General features: G+C 38.0%; 1 protein-coding gene across 3 annotated transcripts in view; it reads left to right on the top strand.

The window, feature by feature from the left end:
* The first annotated feature begins 2,993 nt into the window (after positions 1 to 2,993).
* Positions 2,994 to 23,029, top strand: part of ZMYND11 (zinc finger, MYND-type containing 11) — a 63,461-nt gene continuing 43,425 nt past the window's right edge. For 2 of the 3 annotated variants that reach the window (XM_010078664.1, XM_010078679.1), the window contains exons 1-2: positions 3,021 to 3,136; positions 22,036 to 22,195. In XM_010078664.1, the coding sequence (XP_010076966.1) occupies positions 3,021 to 3,136; positions 22,036 to 22,195 (276 nt within the window). Of the gene's footprint in view, positions 3,137 to 22,035; positions 22,196 to 23,029 lie in introns of all 3 variants that reach the window. The other variant, XM_010078672.1, reaches the window with a different exon arrangement.

Consider the following 23,029-nt stretch of genomic DNA (forward strand, 5'->3'; position numbering starts at 1 on the left):
CCCTTAAATAGTAAACCGAAGCTATAAAAATGAAATGTATATTCTTTGAATGCAGAACACCTGCTAAAATTATTGTATCTTACAAAAAAAAAAGTAACAGAACAGAACACATCTGATTGCTGTGTCCCACGTGTAAGCATTCTTACGGCTTTTATTTCCAGACAGATGGGGGGAAGAGCATAGCTGTGCCTGTGAGAGCAGCGCTGGGGAGCAGGGGATGAGCCAGGATGGAGCGGTTCGGGTGGGCATCCGCACCAGCTGCATTGTGGGGGGGTTACTTCAGACCAGGTCCACTCTGGACCCACAGAGTGACCTTCCTGTAACGGCTGGGGCCTGGGAGATGGGTTGGATAGCCATGGCACAGGGCATAGCATCTGCGTGCTCCAAGCCCACAACGTGTGATAAGGATGGGGCAAAGGGATGGTCAGGAGATTCATTCCAAAAGCACACTCCAAAGGAGACGGGGAGCCTGTAGGGCCTTTGCAGGGAGAGACCTTCCTCTGCCCACTGGGGGCCATGTTAGGTGCAGCTCTGCAACCACACGGCTTCCGGAACCCATGATGACAGCCATCTTCACTCTCCTTCTCCCTGTCTCAGACATAGACGTCTTCTCCCTCTCTGGAGAAACAAGAGGGAATTCCTTAACCCCAAAGGTCAGCCCAGCTGCTCAGCAGGGAGCGTGGGGCCGTGCTGAGGTGGCAGATGGGTTCCCCAGGGCCCTGCCCTGTGCTGGGGCCCTGGGGCCTAGGCCTCGCAGGGGTGTGAGAGAAACCCTCTCCTTCCCCTCTGCCAGGCACGCCGAGGGCAGTGTTCATGTGGGCAGCCATATGCCAGGCTGCCAGAAATAACGGTTATTTTTAAAGTAGTTGGGATAGCAGGGCCCACTTTGTTTATTATGAAATAAACTGAGAATTGGTCTGTTGTTTCGCACTGTTGCTAGGGTTGGGACGAATGAGTGTTTCCTCCTTGATCCTCGCATGTGGATGTGATACTGCGTAAGAGGCTCTGTGTCCAGCCTGTCCACTGCTATATTGGCTAACAGTTTTTAAAGCAGATGCTTTGTAGAGAGGTAGAATAAAAAGAATGGCAGCACTTCTGATCAATTCTGCATTTGGAAAGGAGTTTTAAGAATGCTAAGATAGTAGGGCTGTAAAGGTACTGTTAGTGTCGAACCCTTGTTTGTATTTTACAGGTCTAATTTCCTTAAGAAGAAAATGAAATACAAGTAATCATGTGTTTCTCTTACAAGTTAGGAGGGGTTTTTTTCTTGCAATTTCTTCATGTTCTGTGAAATGAATGCAAAGGAGCTCACAGGGATGCGGGGTCTTTCCCCTCTATTCCCACCAGAGGCTTGCTTTCTCTGAATCGTTCTTAGGCGATGCTATCTCCTGGCTGTCGCTCTTAGCTGTATGTCTGTCATATTCCCTCTTATCCTTCCCTTAAAAGTGTATTCTTGGCCTTTCTTTCCTGGGAGGTCCATCCAGTTGCCCTTGCTTTAAATCCCAGCGGAAAGAGATTTCTAAAGCCAAAATGTGGGGTCGATGTGTGACCACACCTTGTCTCTGTGCACGCTGCTCTGTTCTGTGTCCCCCCCCCGCCCCGTTATCTCCAGCAGCCGGAGGTGCCTCATACACAACATACAATTGCAACTGGATGGGCTCATATCCCTTCACATCGTATTTTTTTCTTTCTTTTTTTTTTTTTTTTAAATGGGCTATGTAATGTTAAGTATAATGCTGGTAAATCATTTCTTCTCCTTAATAATAAAACATTACACTTTATTTCATTACAGCTGTAGAGTGAGTGAGAGTTGCTAATACTGGATCTGAAGCTTGACAGTCCTCTTAGACAAGTATCTGTAGGCCCCATGCACTTGAAAATTGCATTGCTGCAACTGAAGGAATACTTGAATCTGTTTAATTCTTGTGAATTTGAGAGAAGGGACACTTTTAATACTTAAATTCCCATCTTCAACATTGCACAGATGGTGTAATGTTTTTGCATTTTTAATATTATTTTGGGTTACTGAAATTCATATTCTGCTAGTTACAAGTATCTACGTGCGTACCACAGAGTTCATTTGGAGGACAGAGCTCTAAAATAAATTTTCGACCTTGGTAGCAGTCATAAATCAGTCATTTTTTTCATTGAGGAAATGGTGGAAGAAAGTTATTTAGTGATCAAAAATGCATCGTTAAGCTTTTAAAAAGGGATTCTGTGCCTGTAGTAGAGCTGTAGGCGATTTATGGCTTATCTGTACTCATTGCCTCGAGCTTTTGGAAAATTTGTAAACAAAGCCAGATGCTCATTATGTTCCCATTCAGTTGGTTAGATGGGTAAATGCCATTAGAAGCACTTTGGTCCTGTTGGGTTTTAGCATGTTACAGGAAATGGAATTGCTCCAAAATATTTTTTTAAATATTTAGCATCTGTGAAAATATACTTCTAGTTTCTGCTCATGGAACTGATTTTTTAAAATAGTTGTAAATGATAAAAATATGAGAGTAATACTCTGAGAACTATATTGTATACTAAACCATGGGTCCAGCTTTTTCTCTTGTGTCGGAGTTCATGCTTACACCGTGTGATGAAGTCAAGCACCACTTGCCCTCTTTAAGGGTTTTGGGCAATGCAGGAGGCTGTGGAAGCTTCAGGCTAGGGCAGCTTCTGCTTTTTACCAAATTTTAGGGAACTGAGATGTGAACTAAGTGACTTTTCATGACCAGTTTGATAAGTCATTTGCTATTGTTCTAATAATTTTTACTGCTCACCTTTTGTCTTCTCTATAGATTATGTGATGTGAAAGAGGTTCTTTTAGACTACTTTGTTTTGCTTTTTACTGCTCTTTAAACATAAAACATGCTGCTGTATAAAAATTGAGTTGCTATAGGTTAACAAAATTGTCCTTGTAATCATATTTATTGCAATATTATCATCATGTAATCCATTTCATAATTCATTATTAACATTTTGGTGTATTTTTTTTATTTATTGGCTGCAGCTGACCAAGTAAACAGGTCATGGCACGCTTAACGAAGAGACGACAGGCAGATACAAAGGCTATCCAGCATCTTTGGGCAGCTATAGAAATAATCCGGAACCAGAAGCAAATTGCTAACATTGACCGTATTACAAAGTAAGTGATTAATTCCAAAAAAAGTTGTAATGAGGGGGAAGGTTGATGCTATTAAAAGCCTTGGGAAACAGAAACAGTAAACATTGTGAGAGACTGAGAAACAGTTACATGCACTTCTGTGTTACTAATTATCTAATTATAAAAAGAAAAAAAGTTGTAAAACTGAGCACCTAAAGGTCCTAAAGTGAGGTTTAATTCATTGAACTGAGATCTTACTCACCATGTACTTGTTTTGTATAAGCATCATTAGGAAATATTTATAGTACTTGAACGGAGTTTAGCATGTCAAAGTTGTACTCCCTTGTTAGCTTGGTCAAAATACAAGAAGTACATACAACAGCTAAGTAGAAAAGGGCAATAAAATCTGTATATTATCTTATTATTTAGGAAAATGTGATAGGCCAATGGAGAACTCTTTTCCAGAAGGCAAAGAGAAACCTGATGTGTTAGGTTGCTCAACCAAAGAAAGCATGTTTGCTGTGATGAGCATAGGATGCTATTAAAGAAGACATGAGATAATTACCACCTATGCCTAATACTATTGTTAATATTAAAATATTCTCCAAAATGTATTAGGTGCTGTTTATACAGAGAAATACATATTCATTTTTATATGTAACTTGTAATGTGTAAAAAGGTCTACAGTATTAAAATACCTTTTAAGATAACTTGGAGTAGGCACTTAATAAAAACTGAGGGGGGTTTTGTGCCTCTCTCCGCTTTGTCTGCATTTCCAGGCCAACATTTACGTCACATTTGTCAAAGTAATCAATATGAATAATTTAAAAGAGCAAAAGTAACCAGTTGGCAACTCTTCAGTTACCAGAACCAATGTGAACCGATAATGAGGCCAGAGACCACCAAGGGGGAGAGTTATAAACAGTGCAGGTGGTTAACAAAGTGAAAATCATTATAACATGGTCCACTGACTGAGTTTGGAAGCTCTGGGGTGGAAGTGACAGGCAAAACTGGCTTCATAAGTGGAAGAAAACAGTTCAGGTTCTGCAAACACAGTGAACAATAAATAGAAAAAGAAAAAAGATGATATGCCAAGAACCTGCTCCAATGTGAACTTCCCACAGGGTCATGGCCTCCTTTGGGCACCCACCTGTTCTGGCATCGGGTCCTTCATGGGCTGCAGGTGTATCTCTTCTCCACCGTTACCTCCATGGCTGCAGGGGCACAGCTGCCTCACCATGGGCTGCAGGGAAATCTCTGCTCCGCTGCCTGAAGCACCTCCTCCCCTCCTTCTGCACTGACCTTAAGTGTCTGCAGAGTTCTTCCTCTCACATATTCTCATTCCTCTCTCCTGACTGCTGCTGGAGTTGTACAGGGTTTTTTTTTCTCCTTCTAAATAAGTTCTCACAGAGGCGTTACCGCCGTTGCTGATGGGCTCAGCCTTGGTCAGTGGTGGGTCCATCTTGGTGGACATCGGCTCTTTTGGAGCCGCCCCTGTAGCCCCCCTTCTACCAAAACCTTGCCATGCAAACTCAATGTAAGGTTGCACTTGAGTTTCAGAATGCTTTAAAGCATGTATATTTGCATCATGTCTCCAAGGAGACAAGTGGGTAAACTAATGCTATACACTTTCCCTTTTAACATTTCAAACTACTTCCTCCAGGCCATACATTAGCTGAGTTTGTTAGCTTTTTGTGCTCTTTTTATATGTAATAAAGGGAGACAGTCAAGTCTAGCTGGGGATTCATCCCACTCTTATGAGAGATGGCCATTTTAAGGTAGTATGAATAAGCTGAGTAAAGTTTGGTAAGACAAATCCTATTGTTGCTAACAAGGCTGAGACAACAAGTAATTACATACTAGAAAAAGAATTACTGCTCTTGGTAACTGAAGAGTAGTTTCATTTAAAAAAAAAAAAAGTCTAAATCCAGGTTGTATGACTCATCTCTAATCTGAAGAAAAATAAGTGACTAAAACAGAGGTGCAGGCAGCCTTAGTACTTTGAGAAATTTGTGCAAGGTGTTAGAAGTGAAGATTAACCTAAAAAATGCTTGGACATTGTAAATGCTCCACATGCACATCAGCGACAAGAGCAATGAACAGTGACCTAGTTTCTATTAGATGATATTTTTAAGGACATAACTTTTGACAAGAAAAAGATAAAGACGTTTCAGTTACTTTGCAGTACTAGTCTTTGATGAAGAAACACAGATGACTTAGTAAATTAATATGCGTATTACATAATAGTCAAAATAAGGTTCTGAAATTAGCAGGGCATCAGAATATCTCCTCTGATGAAAACTGAGCAGGTGATATATTCTTCCAGGCTCAAATATAATTTGGTCAAGTTCAACTGCAGTTCCTTAAAAGATAAATTGATGTCTGGGCACGCAGGCAAATATATGAATAATAAGAAAGATCAAAACCAAACAGTGGTCAAAAGTTAAAATTATGACCATATATACATACTTGGAGCTAAAGGAAGGATTCTCACACTTGGCTTCGTTAACATTTTTTTGAAGTGTTAATACCTATTGAGATTGACTGAAAGAGTGGCTTTGCATGTTAGAATTATTTGCAAGTAATAATGACAATGACTTTTATGGAAGCATGTCTTATTCCTGAGTAAGGATACAGAAAAACAGCAAGACAGTATTTTTTTTAATAAATGCATGTTTAAGGTAAGTGACAGTCATCCTACCATGTCATATAGTACATGACAAACGTGTACTTTCAGAGAACTTCACAAGTTGAAAAGATGATTCATTATTTGATTTTTGATTTTATTTTCTTTTTGACGTAGTTTGAGGGTTCATTTGTTGCTAGAGACAAGTTGTCCTGTGTATTTTGTGACTTGTTAGTCTGAACACCTTCAGAGCAGAATCTCTATTGCTGCTTTCTTCATCAGATGGTTTGCTACTTTTAGGCAAATCAATTTGTTGGCTTTTCTCCTAACTGTCAGCTCAGCATGGTTGTCTCCCTTTTCCTAACATATTCCTGTTTATTTCATTTACTTCTTGCTTTTCTTAGTCTTCTGGTGCTGAGTAGAAGTCGGTGTACATATCAAGGGACATTTAGTTTTTATGACCAGGGAGGAAATGTTGATAATGAGAAAGGAGGATTAATTGTTTATGAACTGTTTCAACACAATATGTACAAAAGACAAATTTATATAACATGTTAAAATGCATAAAATGGAACCTGTGCACTTTATGTGTAATTGTTAAAAATATGTGGAGTAAAGAAAGACTTCCAGAAGATACTGGCAATTGAAAGTATGCAAGAAAAATCTGTAGAACTAGCCACGCATTTTCTGTAGAGAACATAAGAGTAGGAGGATAGTGTAGGAGGAGCCAAGAGCAATAGAAGGTACTTCTAATATTATCAGAAAAAACCTATAAGTAAAGAGTCTCTTTAATTAAAAGTAGTCTAAATCAAGTATGCTTTGCTTTTTAAATTGATAAGGGGGAAAAGCAAGAATAGAAAAATGTGTGATTAGAAAGTGATGGAAAACTGTCTTACATTGAGGAAAGAGTCACTTGGAAAATCTGAATACACAAGTTAGAGCCTTTAAGAAATTAGTAAGCTTACTGAACTTTTGGCAATTATTTTAGAAAAGTCATTGCATGCAGAGAATGATTAAGAAACACAAGAAAGGTGTGTGGTTTTGAAGGAATTAAAAATGTATGTGTGTAAACATGGCAGGAATATAACACTGTTAATTGGAGTACTCTATAAATAGTTAAATAAAAGCATTGGTAGGTTAGAGACAACACTGCACAGACTTGATGTCTCAAAAAACCAAACCAAACCAAACCAAACCAAACCAAACTAAACCAAACCCCAAATCATTATAGGAAGGGATTCTGCAATTTTAGTGGTTATACGTGGGGGTACCTTATAGTTGGAAAGACACTGCCAGTGGTTGGAGATAGGCATTCTCAGAAGCTTGAAAACTAAATGAAGGACTGAAAACCAGTACTAACAAGAAGCAACAGTGTAGTGAATTTGAAGGAATTAGTACTAAAAGTGCAAGCTGCCTTTTGAAGAGAACTTTAAAATACATATGTAAGTGTCTGTGTACATAGGTTTCAGTGTGTTCAGTGCATTTTTATTTAATGGTGAAGATCATTTGAAGGCAGTGGTAACATTTCTGTAAAGGTATGCAAAATGAATATTCTCACCTGGCTTATATTGTCATAGTATATCTCAAGTCAATGAATTACAATCATTCAAAATCTAACTGCTAGAAATATCTAACATTTCTAAACTACTAAATTGCTTAATAGCAAAATGATATTTCTAAGAGCTATTTATCAAGAAAGATTACTTATTTTTTCTGTCCAGACTTGATGCTGGGATAATTTGACACTAATGTGTCAATTATTTAGATGAGTATTATTAGTATGAGTTATGCTGTAAACACTAGCAAAGAAATGGCTTCCTGTAACTTGTGAATTCTCTGTCAAGAGTGTGCTTGACAAATTGTTCATACTTAAAAGTGTGTTAAAATTATAATTATGCTTTGACTTTCTGTTTTTTCCTCATTATCTTCCATCTGTTTTGGATTTGGGGTAGCCTCAAAAATTGATTCTATGGAATAGAATGTCCTAAAATACACTGGGAAAAAGGCATGTATATTTAAATGAGTAGGATAAATTATTGACATTCAGTTGCATAGCAGATCAGTAAGTATTCTGAACAGACATGTTTTTAAAGTTCTCTTTCTTTGGCTACTCCAGTCTTTCAGTTTCTTTCATAGTGTTTTCTTTATAATTCCCTTACAGGTAATTGGACTCCTAAGATTTAATTAACTATTAATTAAATATTTAACTTTTTCTCTAAGGTATTGGATTTTGTCAGTAGCAATTTGTGAGTGTTTCATGATCTGTATGATTAGTTCAGAGTTCATTATCTATTACGTTAACATTATTAAAATACCTAATTGGCAAACACGATGTTCTAGAACTCTTATTGGTCACTTTCAAGATTTTGTCATTGGAAACAGATAATTATTCTGGTTTCTGAACTATTCCATGAAGTCTAATCTGAAGAACCAAAACATAATTATAATTCTTCCATACATCCTTCCTCATATTTTTTTTTCTATCCCTTTGATGTGTTTCATGATTTATTTAGTTGATTGGCTTCTCTCCCTGTCTCTTTTAAAGGCTGTGTCTATGCTGCCTTTGTGTACTGTGACAGGGAATGCCCTGGCACTATCTGGAGCAGATATGCTGTGGCCACACTGCATTGCCTTTGGCTCATGGAGTGTTTCTTTGGCTCTGACATATTCTTTCTTTGTTTTATATGTGTGTGTGGTTCTTCAGTTCTAAGCGCCAAAAATAATACAGCCCACAGCAATGCTATTCTTGAAACTTGAAGCTAGAGGCATGATAGTTTGCCATCGGGCATGGTGTGAAGGCATCTGAGGACACATAGCATGCTGGAACAGTGTTGGAGTGTTTCTGGCAGAAGGAGCAAATCTTGGCATGGTTTACATCCATGTTCTCTATCAGGAGTAAACTAACCTCTTGGCCAGGCTTTGCCTTTTTCCCAGGAGGAACAAGTTGGCTTTCTCCAGAATGGAGCCTGAGGTTGAGTTAGTTTGGAAATGAAACTGAGAGTGACCAGAGTCCACAGGGTATAGGCATCCCAACTTTTAAGGGGATGAAGCTGATGGAAAGGCCATTAGCTAGGATAAAACTCATGTGCTCTAGTTGGAGAATTTGTGTTATTTTCAAATAGACCGAAACTGAAACTATCAGTTTCATCAGTCAGAAAGCTGTTTTACAATATTGGTGATACCAGAAAATGTCTTTTGTTTCATAAATGGGTACAAAGACTCTAATATTTTTCAATTGACTTTCAAAAGGGATGGTCCAGTACTAGGTCCCTAAATGGTCGTAACCATTTTTCCCATATTTGTTCTGTGGACTCATTTTTGGTATATTCTAATTTAATGTAAGTGCAGCAAAGTCAGATCATCTAAGAGAAATGAGCAGATCCCAAGCCTGTATAGAGTAGACTCTCTCAGTCCCCTGTTAGCTTTGTGCAGACGATATTAATCAGCATTGATGGAATAGCTTGCCAGAAAAGAATTACTCAATATGAAAGATTACTGTAAAATGATGAGATTTTCTGGTCCCACAGTTGAAGTGGAGTCGCTAGCAGTTATAGATTGAGTATGTGACCCTCTCAGTTTGACATTTAGTCCTAAGAGGGACATTTCTTCTCCAAATCCCACTCTATGAGATTTCTCCAGTCAATCTCTGAGAATAGTTAAAGTTAAGGGCCTCTCCCATCCATAAATTTGTTTTTGTTGCTATAGTTCTTCTGCAGTTCTCATTTTAGGCTGTCTACTTTCACAGAAAACAATTTCTAGAAGCGCTGATTAAAGTGAAGATGAGAATGAGCAATTTGAACAGGTAGAGGATAATCACAAGGAGTATAAATAAGAAAATGAGCAATTTGAACATGGATGGAATAATCACACAAGTCTATAAATAAGAATATGCAATGCAGTGGCAAGAAAAAAAAATGAAAGAACAAGATTCTTTCAGTATTGCTTATTTGAAGCTCAGAAACTTGTTAGAACAAATGTCACTGTTTATAGTACCTTTGATGAAAATTTAAATCTTCCTAGTATTTTGCATGTTGCAACTAAATAGTCACACATAAACAAAAATAGTAAGTCATAAGAATGCTTAGGAGAGCAGATGACTCTGTATTTATTACTAGATAATCCTGCTGTTTAACTTTACATGAGCAGAAGTATTGGAGCACCTGTTATTTCTTTGACTAAAATGAAAGCTTAGAGGTGTTTTTCTGCTCTGTTGGTTTCTTATCCTTTGTCAAGCCACTGCCCTAAAATATCTGTCTTTTTGTTACTGGAGAGTAGGCTTATCTGAAAACAATCGTTTGCAGTGAAACATCCTCCTGTTACGCAGAAGAATGCAGTGGTTGCTTGAGTTCACTTTTGACCAGTGTTGCTTGCTTCTTTTCCACATCTTTAAGTCATTCTCATGTATGTTTTTTAAATGCGACTGTGTGAAGGAAATAGTGTTATTAAAAGAAACTCTTCTGAGTCTGGTACATGTGAATCAAAACTTGGTCAGTTGTACTGTGATGGAACAGGTCGATATTGAAGGAGGTGCTCAAGAAAGTTCACACTTTACCATTTGGGAAAGGATGAGGAAGAACAGTACAGTGAAGTTTTTTCCATGCCGTGCAGCATTAATAGCAGTTCATAATTATGCGAGGGTAAGCTAAAGTGTGGAGTACAAGGTCCTACAATAAGAAGAATGATTCTCCTTCCTCAGCAGGCCACATTGCTGCTTCTAGTGGCAGCCTGGCTTCTTCACCTCTGAGAAAATGGAATTCGGTTTGGGTTGGGTTGGCTTAATTATAGATACATGCATTACAGAAAACAAACACAGAAACATATCTCCAGATGATGAGAGGGTAGAAAACTCTTAGTTTTAAATACTTCTTCATGTGTTTTCTGTTGTAGTCAAGCACAAGGCATTCTTTCTGCCTGACTCCACTAAGTCAATCTTCTTTTCCTTTTGCTTTACTTTCCTTCTCTTTCCTATGATAAACTTCAGTTGCTTCTTTTAGCCCAAAACCAGTGTTTTTTTTCTGTTTTCATAACATTATTTTTATGTTAAACCAAGAGAAGGAACCAAGTCTGGTTTTAAAGCTTGTAAGTCCTTAGTGATAGATCATCCTGAGGGGGGGGAAGAAAAGGTCTTCTGTGCTTTTTCAGCAATTTCTGACCAATTTGGTTAAAAATCATTATATTCATAAAACAGAAAGCAATCTAAAACTGATAGTTTGACTCCCCAAATTAATGAAATTTTTAGTAAAAGTACTATTTTGGTCATACTTAAAAAACTGTGCATTATGTGCGCATAACTGTCAGTTACAAGCATAGCAATACATTGCACAGAAACATGATGGCCACCTAAACATTTGACTTACTTGGTTGTCACGTTGGATGCCAAAAAGGACTGTGATGGGTTTACCCTTGGCTGGGAGCCAACCCACACACCCATTCTCTCACCCTGCCCCCACCCGAGGATGGGGAGAGAATTAAAAGGCTAAAGGGAAAAAAGGACTCATGGGTTGAGATAAGAACAATTTAATAACTAAACTACAATAATATTGAAAATAGTAATATATACAGATACACAGATGATACACAGTGATACTGCCCCCCCACACAATGACCAAGGCTCGACCTGTTCCCAGCTAATGATCCCAGAGCAGGGAGAGTCCCAAAATCACACTCACGGAACGGAGATAACAGTCTGAGCATCCCAGACCGAGAGCTGACCAGGGGGAGAGAAGGCCTTGGGAGAGCGACCACCTGGAGTGAGATGACCCAGAGCAAAAGAGATCTGGAACAACAAGGGACCAGGAACAAAAGGGGCGAGCTTCCAGAGGGTGCTTACCTGTATACTGGGCATGACGTGTATGTTATAGAATAGATTATTGTCCACTTTGGGTCTCAATCCCAAACCTAAGATCAAATCCTGGGCTAGTAATGGGGCTGTGGTCCCTCCCAGCTTCTCCTGTTTGCAGACAGCCAGAGAAGCTGAAAGACCTTGGCAGCCGCATAAACATCACTTTTATCATCTTTCCTCTTAGCACAAATCCAAAATACAGCCTCTTGCTAGCAATTATGAAGAAAGTTAACTCTGTCTCAGCTTAACCCAGGACATTGATACATTAATTTTTTATACTGATGGCTTCACAGTGAGGTAAAATGATGCATTTAGGTTGAAATTTTTGGACATTTTCAAAGGTTCAGATATATGTTATGAAGTAATAAAAAGAACGCTGAAAACTGCATATATGCAAGAAAGTAAAGGGAATCTAACCAGCTTTTGCATTGTAACTGATACAGAATTTTGCTTGTAAATTTGTACTGAGACTGACCAGTGAGGAGATATTCAGCAACCTAGTAAGGACTCTTAACATGCAGATTCACAAAAAGGTTGAAGAGAAGTGAGGAACCAAGCTAAACTCTCACATTTTATAAGACCCTTAAGAAGAACTGATGGACTGTCATCAATTGCACAAGAAATGTTCACAATGCGCTATGTTAATGGAATGTCACGTGTGTTGCCTGTAGATAGCTGCATTTTTCTTAAAGCTCTTGTCTTTTTGTTTATATGGTACTTAATTTTGTTTGTAACTTCATCACGATTTTCTGGTTCATCTGTTTTGTAATTTTGGTATTGCTGGTATTGGTCCATTTTGAGAGCTGCTTTTAGACATTTTTGACTAAGGATGGTGGAAGCAGGGATGACAGGAATAAATTGTAAACTTTTATTGGAAAAAGGCTATAAAGAACCTAGCTGCATTTGCTCTGAGTAGTAGTAGAATTAAAAATTCTGAATTAGCAGATTTGTTTAAAGTGTCATCCTGAGTTTATAATGCATATTAATAATTACCCTTTTTCCCATTAAGCTCTTTCCTTGTTATAGATTATTTCTTCAGTTTGTCTAATTATTCCATTTAATCACATTAATTAAACTGATTAAAAGAATACATAAAAAGAAGTCCAGATATATTAAGCATTGTTGTTTGTGATTTGTTAGGGATAATTGTTCCTTCAACTTGATGCTGAGCCACTGCCCCACCATGTGATGAAGAACATTGCTACCTGAATGCTGGCTCTGATTCTCAGGGCTGGCTGTTGTAAGACTAATTCAGTGCCTAATGTAGAAAACTCTTCACCATGGGACTGACAGAGATTCCTCCAGCCTTGCCACCTATTTTTCCTGCTTTATGCTGACTACATGTAATGGAAAGGATACTGTAGCTTGCTGTGCAACTGTTAACGCCTGTAGCAGTATAGCATAAAAGGCTATTTTGTTGAGGACTAGAGCTTGAGGTGAAGCTAAACTTTTTGTGTATTTACTTTGATCAGGAATATTAATGCATACACATCTGGGTCCTACAGTTCATTCTGCAAAAAATAAATAAATAGGTGCTCAGATGTTCTAACAAATTTTGCTTGATCAGTTTTCCTGTCTAATAATTCTTCTCTTGCAAATGATCTTACAGGGTATTGTTAGTAAGGTAGTTTTCTTTTTTTATCTCAAAGGTCAATGTGCTTAATTGATTCAGTAGGTGAAGTCATCTCTGGGCTGAGCATGAGTATGACTGGTAAATCAAAATATTCACACTAATAGCACAAACACATGGTTATTAGCAATAGCCATACTCATGGTTGTTTGCTAATGAGTGCCAACTCATTTAAACTCTCCTTACTGTGTGTTACTATAAAAATTGTAATATTCAATGTTTAATACTTTTCATATATAATACATGCAGACTATGAACTCCAAAATAAATATTGAAAAGGAAAGTGATGGAAGTGTAACTGACTTGAAAATAACTATCCACATTTTCATTTTAATGAATATTCTCACGTACTCCATCTTCTACTAATATTTGTGTTGAAGTTGTGTAAGTTTACACAGAAAAATACATAACAGGCTATCTTTATTTCTAATTACTAAAAGCAAACCAATTTACTTTTTATGTCAGAACCAGTATTGATTTTTGCTTGAATCATAACATCTTTATAACTTTTGAAAGTGAAACTTCTGGCTTATGTTTGGTTTCTTTACTGTAAGTAAAAGTGGCTTTCTATTAGAAGTAAAAGATAAAAATGAGTGTGCCATGGCCATTTAACAGGTTGTTATCTGTCCAGAAGTGCTCATCAAGGCTTTCTCTGTAATCAGTGGAGAGAGAATGATCTCCAAAGCACTACTTATACCATCTATTTTGGGCTGCGGTCTCATATTCCCATTCATGTAAACAATATCATCGCTAAAAGCAGCAGCTCTGCCCTGATGGCTTCTCCAGCCCTTGTGCTGTGCCCTAGCCGGTAATTAGGTGAACATTTGTGTGACAGTGTGATGATTTTGAAACTCGGACAAGCTAAAACTAATCTGACAAAAAAAAAAAAAAAAAAAAAAGTTTTTGTTACTTTTAACCCAGATAAGAATGCAAATTAAATGAGATAGAAAACTCTGAAAAACTGAATCATGAAAGCACTTGAATGTATTTTTTTTAAGCATGTTTGGAGCTGACTAAATACTTCATTTGCAAGGTATTGGCCAGGTTGTTATGTTCTGAGTCATGTACTACTTGTGTCATCAGTACATCCACAGAGAAGTGCTGGATGGAACGGTGGCTCTACATATACACAAGCAATTTCACACATGCATGGAATGCCACTGCATAATTAGTGCTCGTGTTTGCCAGTACTGCTCAGTGCACATAGGTGTACGTTGCCAGCAGTATCACATACAACTTTTTAGGTTCGAAAAGTGGGAGTAGAGTCCTCTTTTGGATAAGTTCCTCCTTGTGAAGGTGGTAGTAGTTCTGAAAGGGAGATTTCTGTAGATAAGGATTGAATTGCTCAGTACCTTAATTATTTGCTTTTCATGGTCGTGTTGGTGGGTTACACAATCTTAAGTCTGTAGTGAAGTTGTATAACTGAGAATTTAAATGACTGAAACAAGGCGTTACCTGAGTTAAAATTACAGTGTTTTTGACAGAAATGACCCAGGTGATTAACATTATGGGAAACTGTGTGGTGCCTGGGGTGTATAAAGCACACACAAACAGGATTGCACCTTAACTTTGTTTTAGCAGCAGCAGATGAAACAGCAGTCAGATCTGAGTGTCATTGAACTGCTCGATCTCACTGTTTCATTAGCAAGTTTACACGTTCCTTCTGTTTTATAAAAACACTGCACAAAGTTAGATTCTGTATTCATGCAAATCATAGAATCATTAAGATTGGAAAAGACCTCAAGGATCATCAAGTCCAACCGTCAACCCAACACCACCTAACTCACTAAACCATGTCCCTAAGCACCACATCTACATGTTTCTTGAACACCTCCAGGGATGGTGCCTCCACCACTTCCCTGGCCAGCCTGTTCCAATGCCTGATCACTTTTCAGTGAAGAATTTTTTTCTAATATCTAGCCTAAAATGCTGTCTTTCTAGACAATTTCCTGCTTAGATAGTGTGTATCTTCAAAATGAATGTTGCAGATACCAATGTCAGAAGAAAAGGAAAATTAATTATTTCTCTGTAATTCAGTTTCTCTGTGGCCCCCACTTGGAATTGTGAACTGCACAAAATGTAGATCGTATAATCAGTGTTTCATTGCACAGGTGACAGCTCTGTCAATGGCTGCGTGGTCTGCACAGTGTGCTGTTGGTGTGTGAAGTGCAGTGGAAATCAAATGCCGCCTGTTCATATAAATGGATCTCTCTTTGTGAAGTATAAATACAGAGAAAGAATATTTTACTTTGGTTGTCTTTATCTTAGTGAATTTAATCCAGGATTGAAACTTCAAAAACTGTAAACGTATCAAAAACAAAAGCATGCTGCTATATCCTCACTCGAAACAATTCTAGTTTCTCTGTATGTCTGTATTGTCTCCAGCTCTCAGACCAGCTTCTGGTTTCTGGCAAGCAGGGAATATGTATTTCAAATACATTGTTTTGAAATACAAATACCCATAATATTTAGCCTGTAGTTTGTGAAAGCTGATTTGTACTACAGTGCTACATCTGGTGGGAGCAGGCAGCTTATGCTTCTGAGTTGAGACCCTGAGATACAACTGTGAGCACAAATCTTCACCTGACTCTCCACGAGGATTCCTGAGATTTGAGCCTGAGTGTTTCAAGTTCTTATGCTATGTAGCTGTATTCGTTAAAAAAAAAAAAAAAAAAAAAAAAAAATCACAGCCATCTCTTCAATTTTTAATTTCAGTACGACCAAGTGACCTTTTCTTTGCAAATTAAAGAAGTCTTAAAAGAAGTGCATGAGCCTTCTATAAAACTGCTGTCATACTCTGAATCTAAAGCAAAAGGCATCATTTCTCAGCAGAGGTATGAACAGAATATAAAACTCAGAATAGATTTTTGGCTGCTTTCCTTCCATTTTATGTATTATTCCTTAAGGTCTGTCCCTGAATCTAGGACATTTTTATATACCTGTAGGTAACATTTAAAATTAATGGCAGACTTTCAGTTGAGTTTAATGGGATCTGCTGTATTTTATCAGATCTCTGTTGTGAGATGTGCTATCAAGGAAATCTTAAGACCTCTGTTTCTCCCTGATGAGTCGCTTAGCAGATAGTCTGCTGCTGGCAGCAGACTGCTACTCCCCTTCATATCTTGGAGGGTGGAGGCATCCAGCATAGACAGAGATAATTGATCAGACCAAGATTACAGTGTTTGCCACTAAAATTAGCATCTACCTACATTTGTCACACTGTTGTATTTTATAAAAGGCAGCTCTTTCCTGTATGTGTTTTACTTCCGTCTTTTACAGAGATGCTTGCTGTAGCATTTTTTAAATATTTTCCTTTTGCTGAGTTCAGGTAGCTGAAAATGCAACTCTTATGAGTCCAGAAACCTGAATTAATTTTTTTAAAAATACCTATGTCAACTTTCCACCTTCCTTCCATCCTTCCTTGGCCAGCTTTGTTTTTTGGGCCACAACACAGCAGCACCCATGTAAACTAAACCATTTGCTGCATCTTAGTAGACCACAGTTTGGGGGCACAGTTAGCTGTTTGTGTGCATTATTTTGTGGCCATATATATATTAAGCTCTTTGGGACAGGCTTTGGCTTCATGTTGTATCTTGCACAGCACCAAGCAGAAGAGTTGTGACCTCTGTGACAGCTGTAGGCAAAAAGTTCACCATTTGATCCCTGCAAGTGCCAGCTACTTTTGTATCTGTTTTGCTCCCATGGTGATGGCAGCTTTAGAGTCTGCTTCCTCCACATCCCTTGGATCAAAACAAACCTTCTTGAGTTTTAAGGTATGTTATTAAGCACATGTATTAGATGTAGGTTTTGAATAGAAAGACATGCCGAAGGCTAGTTTGAGAAAAATTTTTGAGTTTTAGATGTGAATTGCTCATATGCTGATAGACTTTGGTGCTTCTATAATATCTCCTTTATATTGGGCAGGCAAACAGTTTAGAGGTGGATTAGGATAATCCTGTGGTCCAGTTGTGTTTAGCAAAGGGAGGCGGCAAGATCCAGTCGTCACTTAGTAGTGGCATGAGTCATAGAAGCCTCTGCAGTTTGTTGCTGTGAAGGAGAGAGACTGAAAGGGCACGTACCAGGTTTCCTTACAGATGATTCCTCCCCTGTCATTGCAACGTGGCTCAAGTGGGGTGTGCAGCAGATGGCTGTGTAGCTCCTGGGTGCTGTGAGGCCAGTGAGAACTGCTCGAGTCCTCACCTGTAGCTGTCCCTATGGTGTCTGAGAGATGGCCAGGTTTTTAAGATGGGTAACAAGAATAAGGTATATAAACAGAAGAATATGATGATATTTTGTTGCTGCTAAATTTTAAAATACCTGACTACTGTTTGTTTGCAGTGCCAAATGAGTTTAAAATTGTTGTTTCACATTTTCTGATTGGTATTTTGTGTACTAAATACAGATGAGCATGCACACACACATACAATCTACAAATCTATTAATGATACAATCAGAGAAACATAGAATGGTTTGGGTTGAAAGGGAGCTTAGAGGTCATCTAATTCCAACACCCCTGCCATGGGCAGGGACACCCAGGTTGCTCAAAGCCTCATCCAGCCTGGCCTTGAACACCTCCAGGGAGGGGGCATCCACAGCTTCCCTCCAATTATCCTCCATTGTTCTCCTCTAAAGTTTTTCTTCTGCTGTTGGACAGGTGTGCACATGAATTAGCCATGTGCACATGTGCATTTACCTGATTCTATTGGTAGTGTCTTGTTTCTGAAGGTCAGCACATTCACATGTACGTTTGTGTGGCAATGCTGACGTTTGTTTAAGGGTGGTAATGAACAACCTACGTGCTTTCCTTTGCTTTCCAAGTGCCATTGCAGTAATTGAAAACATGTTTTAGTAGGCTTTTGGAAGTTGATTACAAAAACTGTAATTTTGCTAGATTTGCTAGATTCTTCTATGCTAATGTCGAGGAGGTTTATGCTGCCGGTTTATAAATGGAGAAAATTCTGACCTATAAATACTGTAATATTGAGCAGCAATTCAGTTGCTTCAGTGTCCTGCAGACAGGTGGCCTCATTTGGTGAGATTTGGAATTTAACATGCAGATTATCAGGCCAAACCTCCTCTTTTCATCAGACAAACCCTCATTTTGTATAGTAGGGATTAGGACAGTTAAATTGTATTTTGAAATAGTTGTTTCAGCCTCCTATCTGATTAGGGCTGGTTTGCTGATTTAGAGGATTTTACTCTGTCTCCATGCCTTATTCTCATCCATCTGAAAGTGTATTTGCTTTACTTCTCATGGCTGGGTACATAATAGCAGTATAGGGATTGTATTACACTTCCCAATCTGTCGATATGGAGGACTGGGCAAGAGCATAACAAACCAGTATTGCTTCAACTCCCTGTCTCCAAGGTAAGGCTAATCAGCTTTTGTTGGAAACAGCAGTCAGGGATTGCTTTATCTCTCTTACTTGTTTTTTAACTTTTTGGTGCCAGATGCTTCAGTGAATGCTGTGCCAGGAAAAGACTTGCACTCCCTGGATTTGTGGTGTCACTTTTGCACAAAGACATTTCAATATTTTTTCCTCCCAATCCAATAATGTGGTAGTTAGGACTCTAAACATCATGCTTTCTGTCTCTAGGCTGGAGTTTAACTTATTTTGTGTTTCCCGCGTCTTTCAGATGATGTGACAGTTTTTCACAACATTATTAAAGTTCATTAAAGAACTTTAAAGTATCTTTTCTGGTTCACGTTCTGTGCCTTAATAGCTTCTTAGTTTAGCTTCCATCCTTCTGGCTGAAACGAAACAAGACAGGATTTCACCCAGACCCTGCCAGTGTTGTTCGATAGTCTTTGTGAATATCTAGCCACGTACACTTCACAGGTTTTAATATAAGTAAAAATTCAGGGGGAGAGGGCAGTCTTCTAACAGCAATTCTACTCTTCAAAGTAAAAACATTCTCTCCACATGTGTGTGCTTTCCTATGAAAGCTGATAGCATTTTACTTTAATCATGGAAAACATAGCCCTTGTGGATCTCCAGACTGCACAGTCTGAACATTGACTAAAATATTCTTCAAAAAGCCACTGGGAATTTATCACTCCAGATGTACAACTTGAGAAAATGAGGAGACTGTTTAGTTAGTGGCAGTACTTTCACTCTGGTTGAGAACACAGACTGGATTTGAGAAATGAGAGATTCCGAGCCTTGTGCACCTTTTCACTGGTGCACGCCCTGCCACAGTTGAACTAGGCAGATTAAACCCCTTAGCTGATTAAAGTTCCTTTAAAGCCTTTTGGTTTGTATTATGTATCTGTTCTGTTCAGAGGTTAGAGTGAGAAGTCATCACAAAATGTGTAGTTTACATTCAAGTGTTTTGTTAGACTGTTTCTGCAACTATGGATGATGCAATGCAAAGTACAAGGTTTCTTCAAAAAGACTAGGGCACTCAGTTAATACTTGATTTCTGTTCTCAGACCTATGGCAGCCCACTGCAGGGAAATAACTTTCTTGCTCAGTGCCTGATTTGTTCTATCAGTAAAATGGGAAGAATGATAGTACCTAAACTATGTATTTTGAGACCTGTTAAAGACTTGAAGAAGTGAATGCTGTGGCTCTGACGGGGAGGTTGTTAGTACAGAGTTAAAACAGAAATTTGCTGAAAAACCAATAAAGTTAGCAAATGTTGACAAAGATAATTTGCACTTTAAAAAGCTAGTTGTGTGTGCATAAATATGTGTATATGTGCACACACACATGAAATATGTGTAACATGAGTATATAAACAAATGAGTTGTTTTTCCAGTCTCAGGCAGTTTTAAAGCTTCAGCACTTTATGCCTCAGCATACTAATGGTGTTCACTGGCACTCTGAAAGTGAAGTAATAGATTTGAGTCTCTGCCTATTTAAACCCTTCCTGGAATTTGGAGAACTTGGAAAACTCATTTGTAGTGTGTAATATCACTTGAACAGGTTCTCATGTTGAGTTTTGGTTTCTACAGAAGAGAGGGATCAGGTTGGGCAGATGAGCATCCACCCAGTGTGATACAGAACTGAACTGACATGCCTGTCTTCCGAGTCATTGCTTGGCCCTCGATCCTTTTTGCTACTCAGGATAAGATTCATGTATATTAGCTTGGATCACAGACTTGCACAGAATTTTGTTCTTTCTCTATTAATTTCATTTATTATTACTTACTCTTTATGCTGTAGTAGCATCCAGAAGCTAAACAGTTTTGGACCATGGTGTGGTAGATATGGAAAAATATATTAAATGGCAGCATCTGCCTCTAAGAGTTTTTATGCTAAAAAACCTCAAGATCCGGCAAACGTGCCGCATTTACGTAAGTGCTTCTGATACCAGACAGAAATTTATAAATTTCCTGTGTTGCTCTGATTATTCTATAATTTACTACACAAATATATACCTCTACTCGATCAGAAATTTACTATATGATATACTAATTTAGTTTCCTTTAGAGCAAAACAAAAATATTAGATTAAGGTAAACCAGTTCTCAGCAGAAGCTTGAGGGAGAATGCAAGATTGGAAAAGACCCTTTATACATTCAAAACAATAAGAAGTTTGAAAGTCATGTGTCTTGAAAGCAAAGGGTTTATTGGAAGGTTGACCACTAGAGTGGTCTTCATCCCTTATCGTAAGTTTGTAACTTCTAAGGCATTAAAAGTTCCTAACAGCTATGTTATTAAAAATACCTGAACTAATGTAACATTTTTCTTTTTATATAATGCTACTGCTTTAAAGAAAATTTTTCCTCAAGTTTGCTCCTAATAATACATAATTATGTTTTTTGTGAAGATATTTGTGATGACAGTCATGAAAGAACCATAGATGCTGGAATTCCTTATTAAGCATGAAATAGAAGACACTATAGCTGGCAGCTTTGTCTTAAAGCAGGCAAATTATAGATTTCTCTCCTAGGAGACAGGTAAAGACAGAGTACCTGGAGAAACCAGAAAAGAGAGAGAAATTCAGTTAGCCCTATAACTGTAGGAGAGCTATAACTAGAAAAATATGTCCACAAAACAATTGGTTCCAAGTCAATTCACTTATCTGCTGATTGCATGCGATTGCAGCTCTCTTCACTTCTCCATGTGCAGTGACTTATAGAGATGCTCTTGGAATTTTGCTAAAAAAATTCTGAAGTGTAATGATCTTAAAACAGGGAGGTCGTTTTTATTTGAGAGAAGATAATTTTATGTTGTTTACCCCAAGTCAATATTTGGTGTTGGTCTAGAAGTAAATTATACTGGTAAAGGTCAACATTACACAACTGAATCTCATGTATAGACACAGCTTAGGCTCTATATGTTCTCACCAGTGCAGTGCATCATAGTGTGATCATTGTAGTTATCTAAAGAAAAGGAGAAAAAACACTTAGTACTACAACTCTAGCTGTTGGGCTTTGATATGTGATGCATGAATTTCACATTTTTTATAAATGTGTTGTACACACAAGCATCAGAAAGTTTCGCTGGTATGTCTCCAGACTCATTCTATTGTTATGTATGCTATAGGAAGTGTTACAGATAAGCAAGTTTTATTTCATTTAAAGAAGTCTCTTTAGGGGTACAAATGGATGTGAAAGTTTAGTATAGGCAGGCCCAAGCAGTCTACGTGTTGGTTTTGGGGTCTGATAATTTTTTTTTGTAGAAGATTACTGTGTTACTACTTGTCTAAGTGTGTACATGGCAACTTCAAGGGGTAGAAAAGATGATTTGCAGTAAAGGGGGAAATGGTGTAAATTTTCAGGGTTTAAAAACAATCTATAACTTACACTTACAACCCTTGAAAAAGAGCATTTTTTTGCTGCTGCATTTTATAGTTTAACGCTAACACTTAAAGACTTCTGTGCTTTGTGTGCAGGTATATGTCTCGAGTCCATGGTATGCATCCGAAAGAAACCACACGTCAGCTGAGTTTAGCAGTCAAGGATGGTCTTATTGTTGAAACCCTGACAGTGGGGTGTAAAGGGTCAAAAGCTGGTATTGAACAAGAAGGATATTGGTTGCCAGGAGATGAGATTGTGAGTATAAATCTTTGAGAAAATAAATCACAGTTTCTGGTATCTTAACATGAAACTTGTTTTAATTTCTATTTAAAGTTATTTATAGACGTTGTGTTGGTGCTTGTAAACAGGGAAGTAATGCACTCTTAAACCTTTTTAACCTTTTCTATTCCTTAGAAGCTCTTCTTGTATTTTGAGTTTTCTGCTATGAAACACTGGCAAAGCCCTTTGCTCAGTCGTCCCTCACTTTATTGTAGTATTCTCTTCTACAGCTGTACGGGAAGACAGTAAATATTATTGGTATTACTTGAAATCCTCAGATGGCCTCAAATCCCAAAGATGGTATCTTTTTTTTTTTTAAAAAAAGAAGAGTTTTCAATTAATTTTGCTTTAATCTGAATCTGAGGAATGAAGAAGTCCTCCCTTTCAAAAGTGCAACAAGAAGTTGTACATTTATATACAAACACACATGAAAAGATGTGTTTTACAAATATTTGTGAACACCAGGGCACTCAGTTAAGAAGGATTTTCATGGCAAATTAGTTACAGGCATCCAGATGTTGTTCCACTGGATGCATAAAATAAGTATTTAAATCGAGTTGAATAGATTGAAAGTTATATGAAGGGAAGAAAAGCATGTTCTCTCTCTCCCTCCATAGCTGTGATGGAATGCACTCATAAAGTTAACTGAGAATAGTCTCATAGACTAGGAAAAAGCTTGCACAATTGCCCTGCCTTGCTCAGAAGCCCAGCCTCTATTTACAAGACCATGTTTTAATAATTAAAAAAAAGAAAAAGAGCTTGGCAAAGCTTTAAAATACTTGAACTAGAAACGACTGCTTTGGAATATAA

This window comes from Pterocles gutturalis, unplaced genomic scaffold, assembly GCF_000699245.1.
Source record: "Pterocles gutturalis isolate BGI_N339 unplaced genomic scaffold, ASM69924v1 scaffold5971, whole genome shotgun sequence".
Classification (NCBI taxonomy): domain Eukaryota; kingdom Metazoa; phylum Chordata; class Aves; order Pterocliformes; family Pteroclidae; genus Pterocles; species Pterocles gutturalis.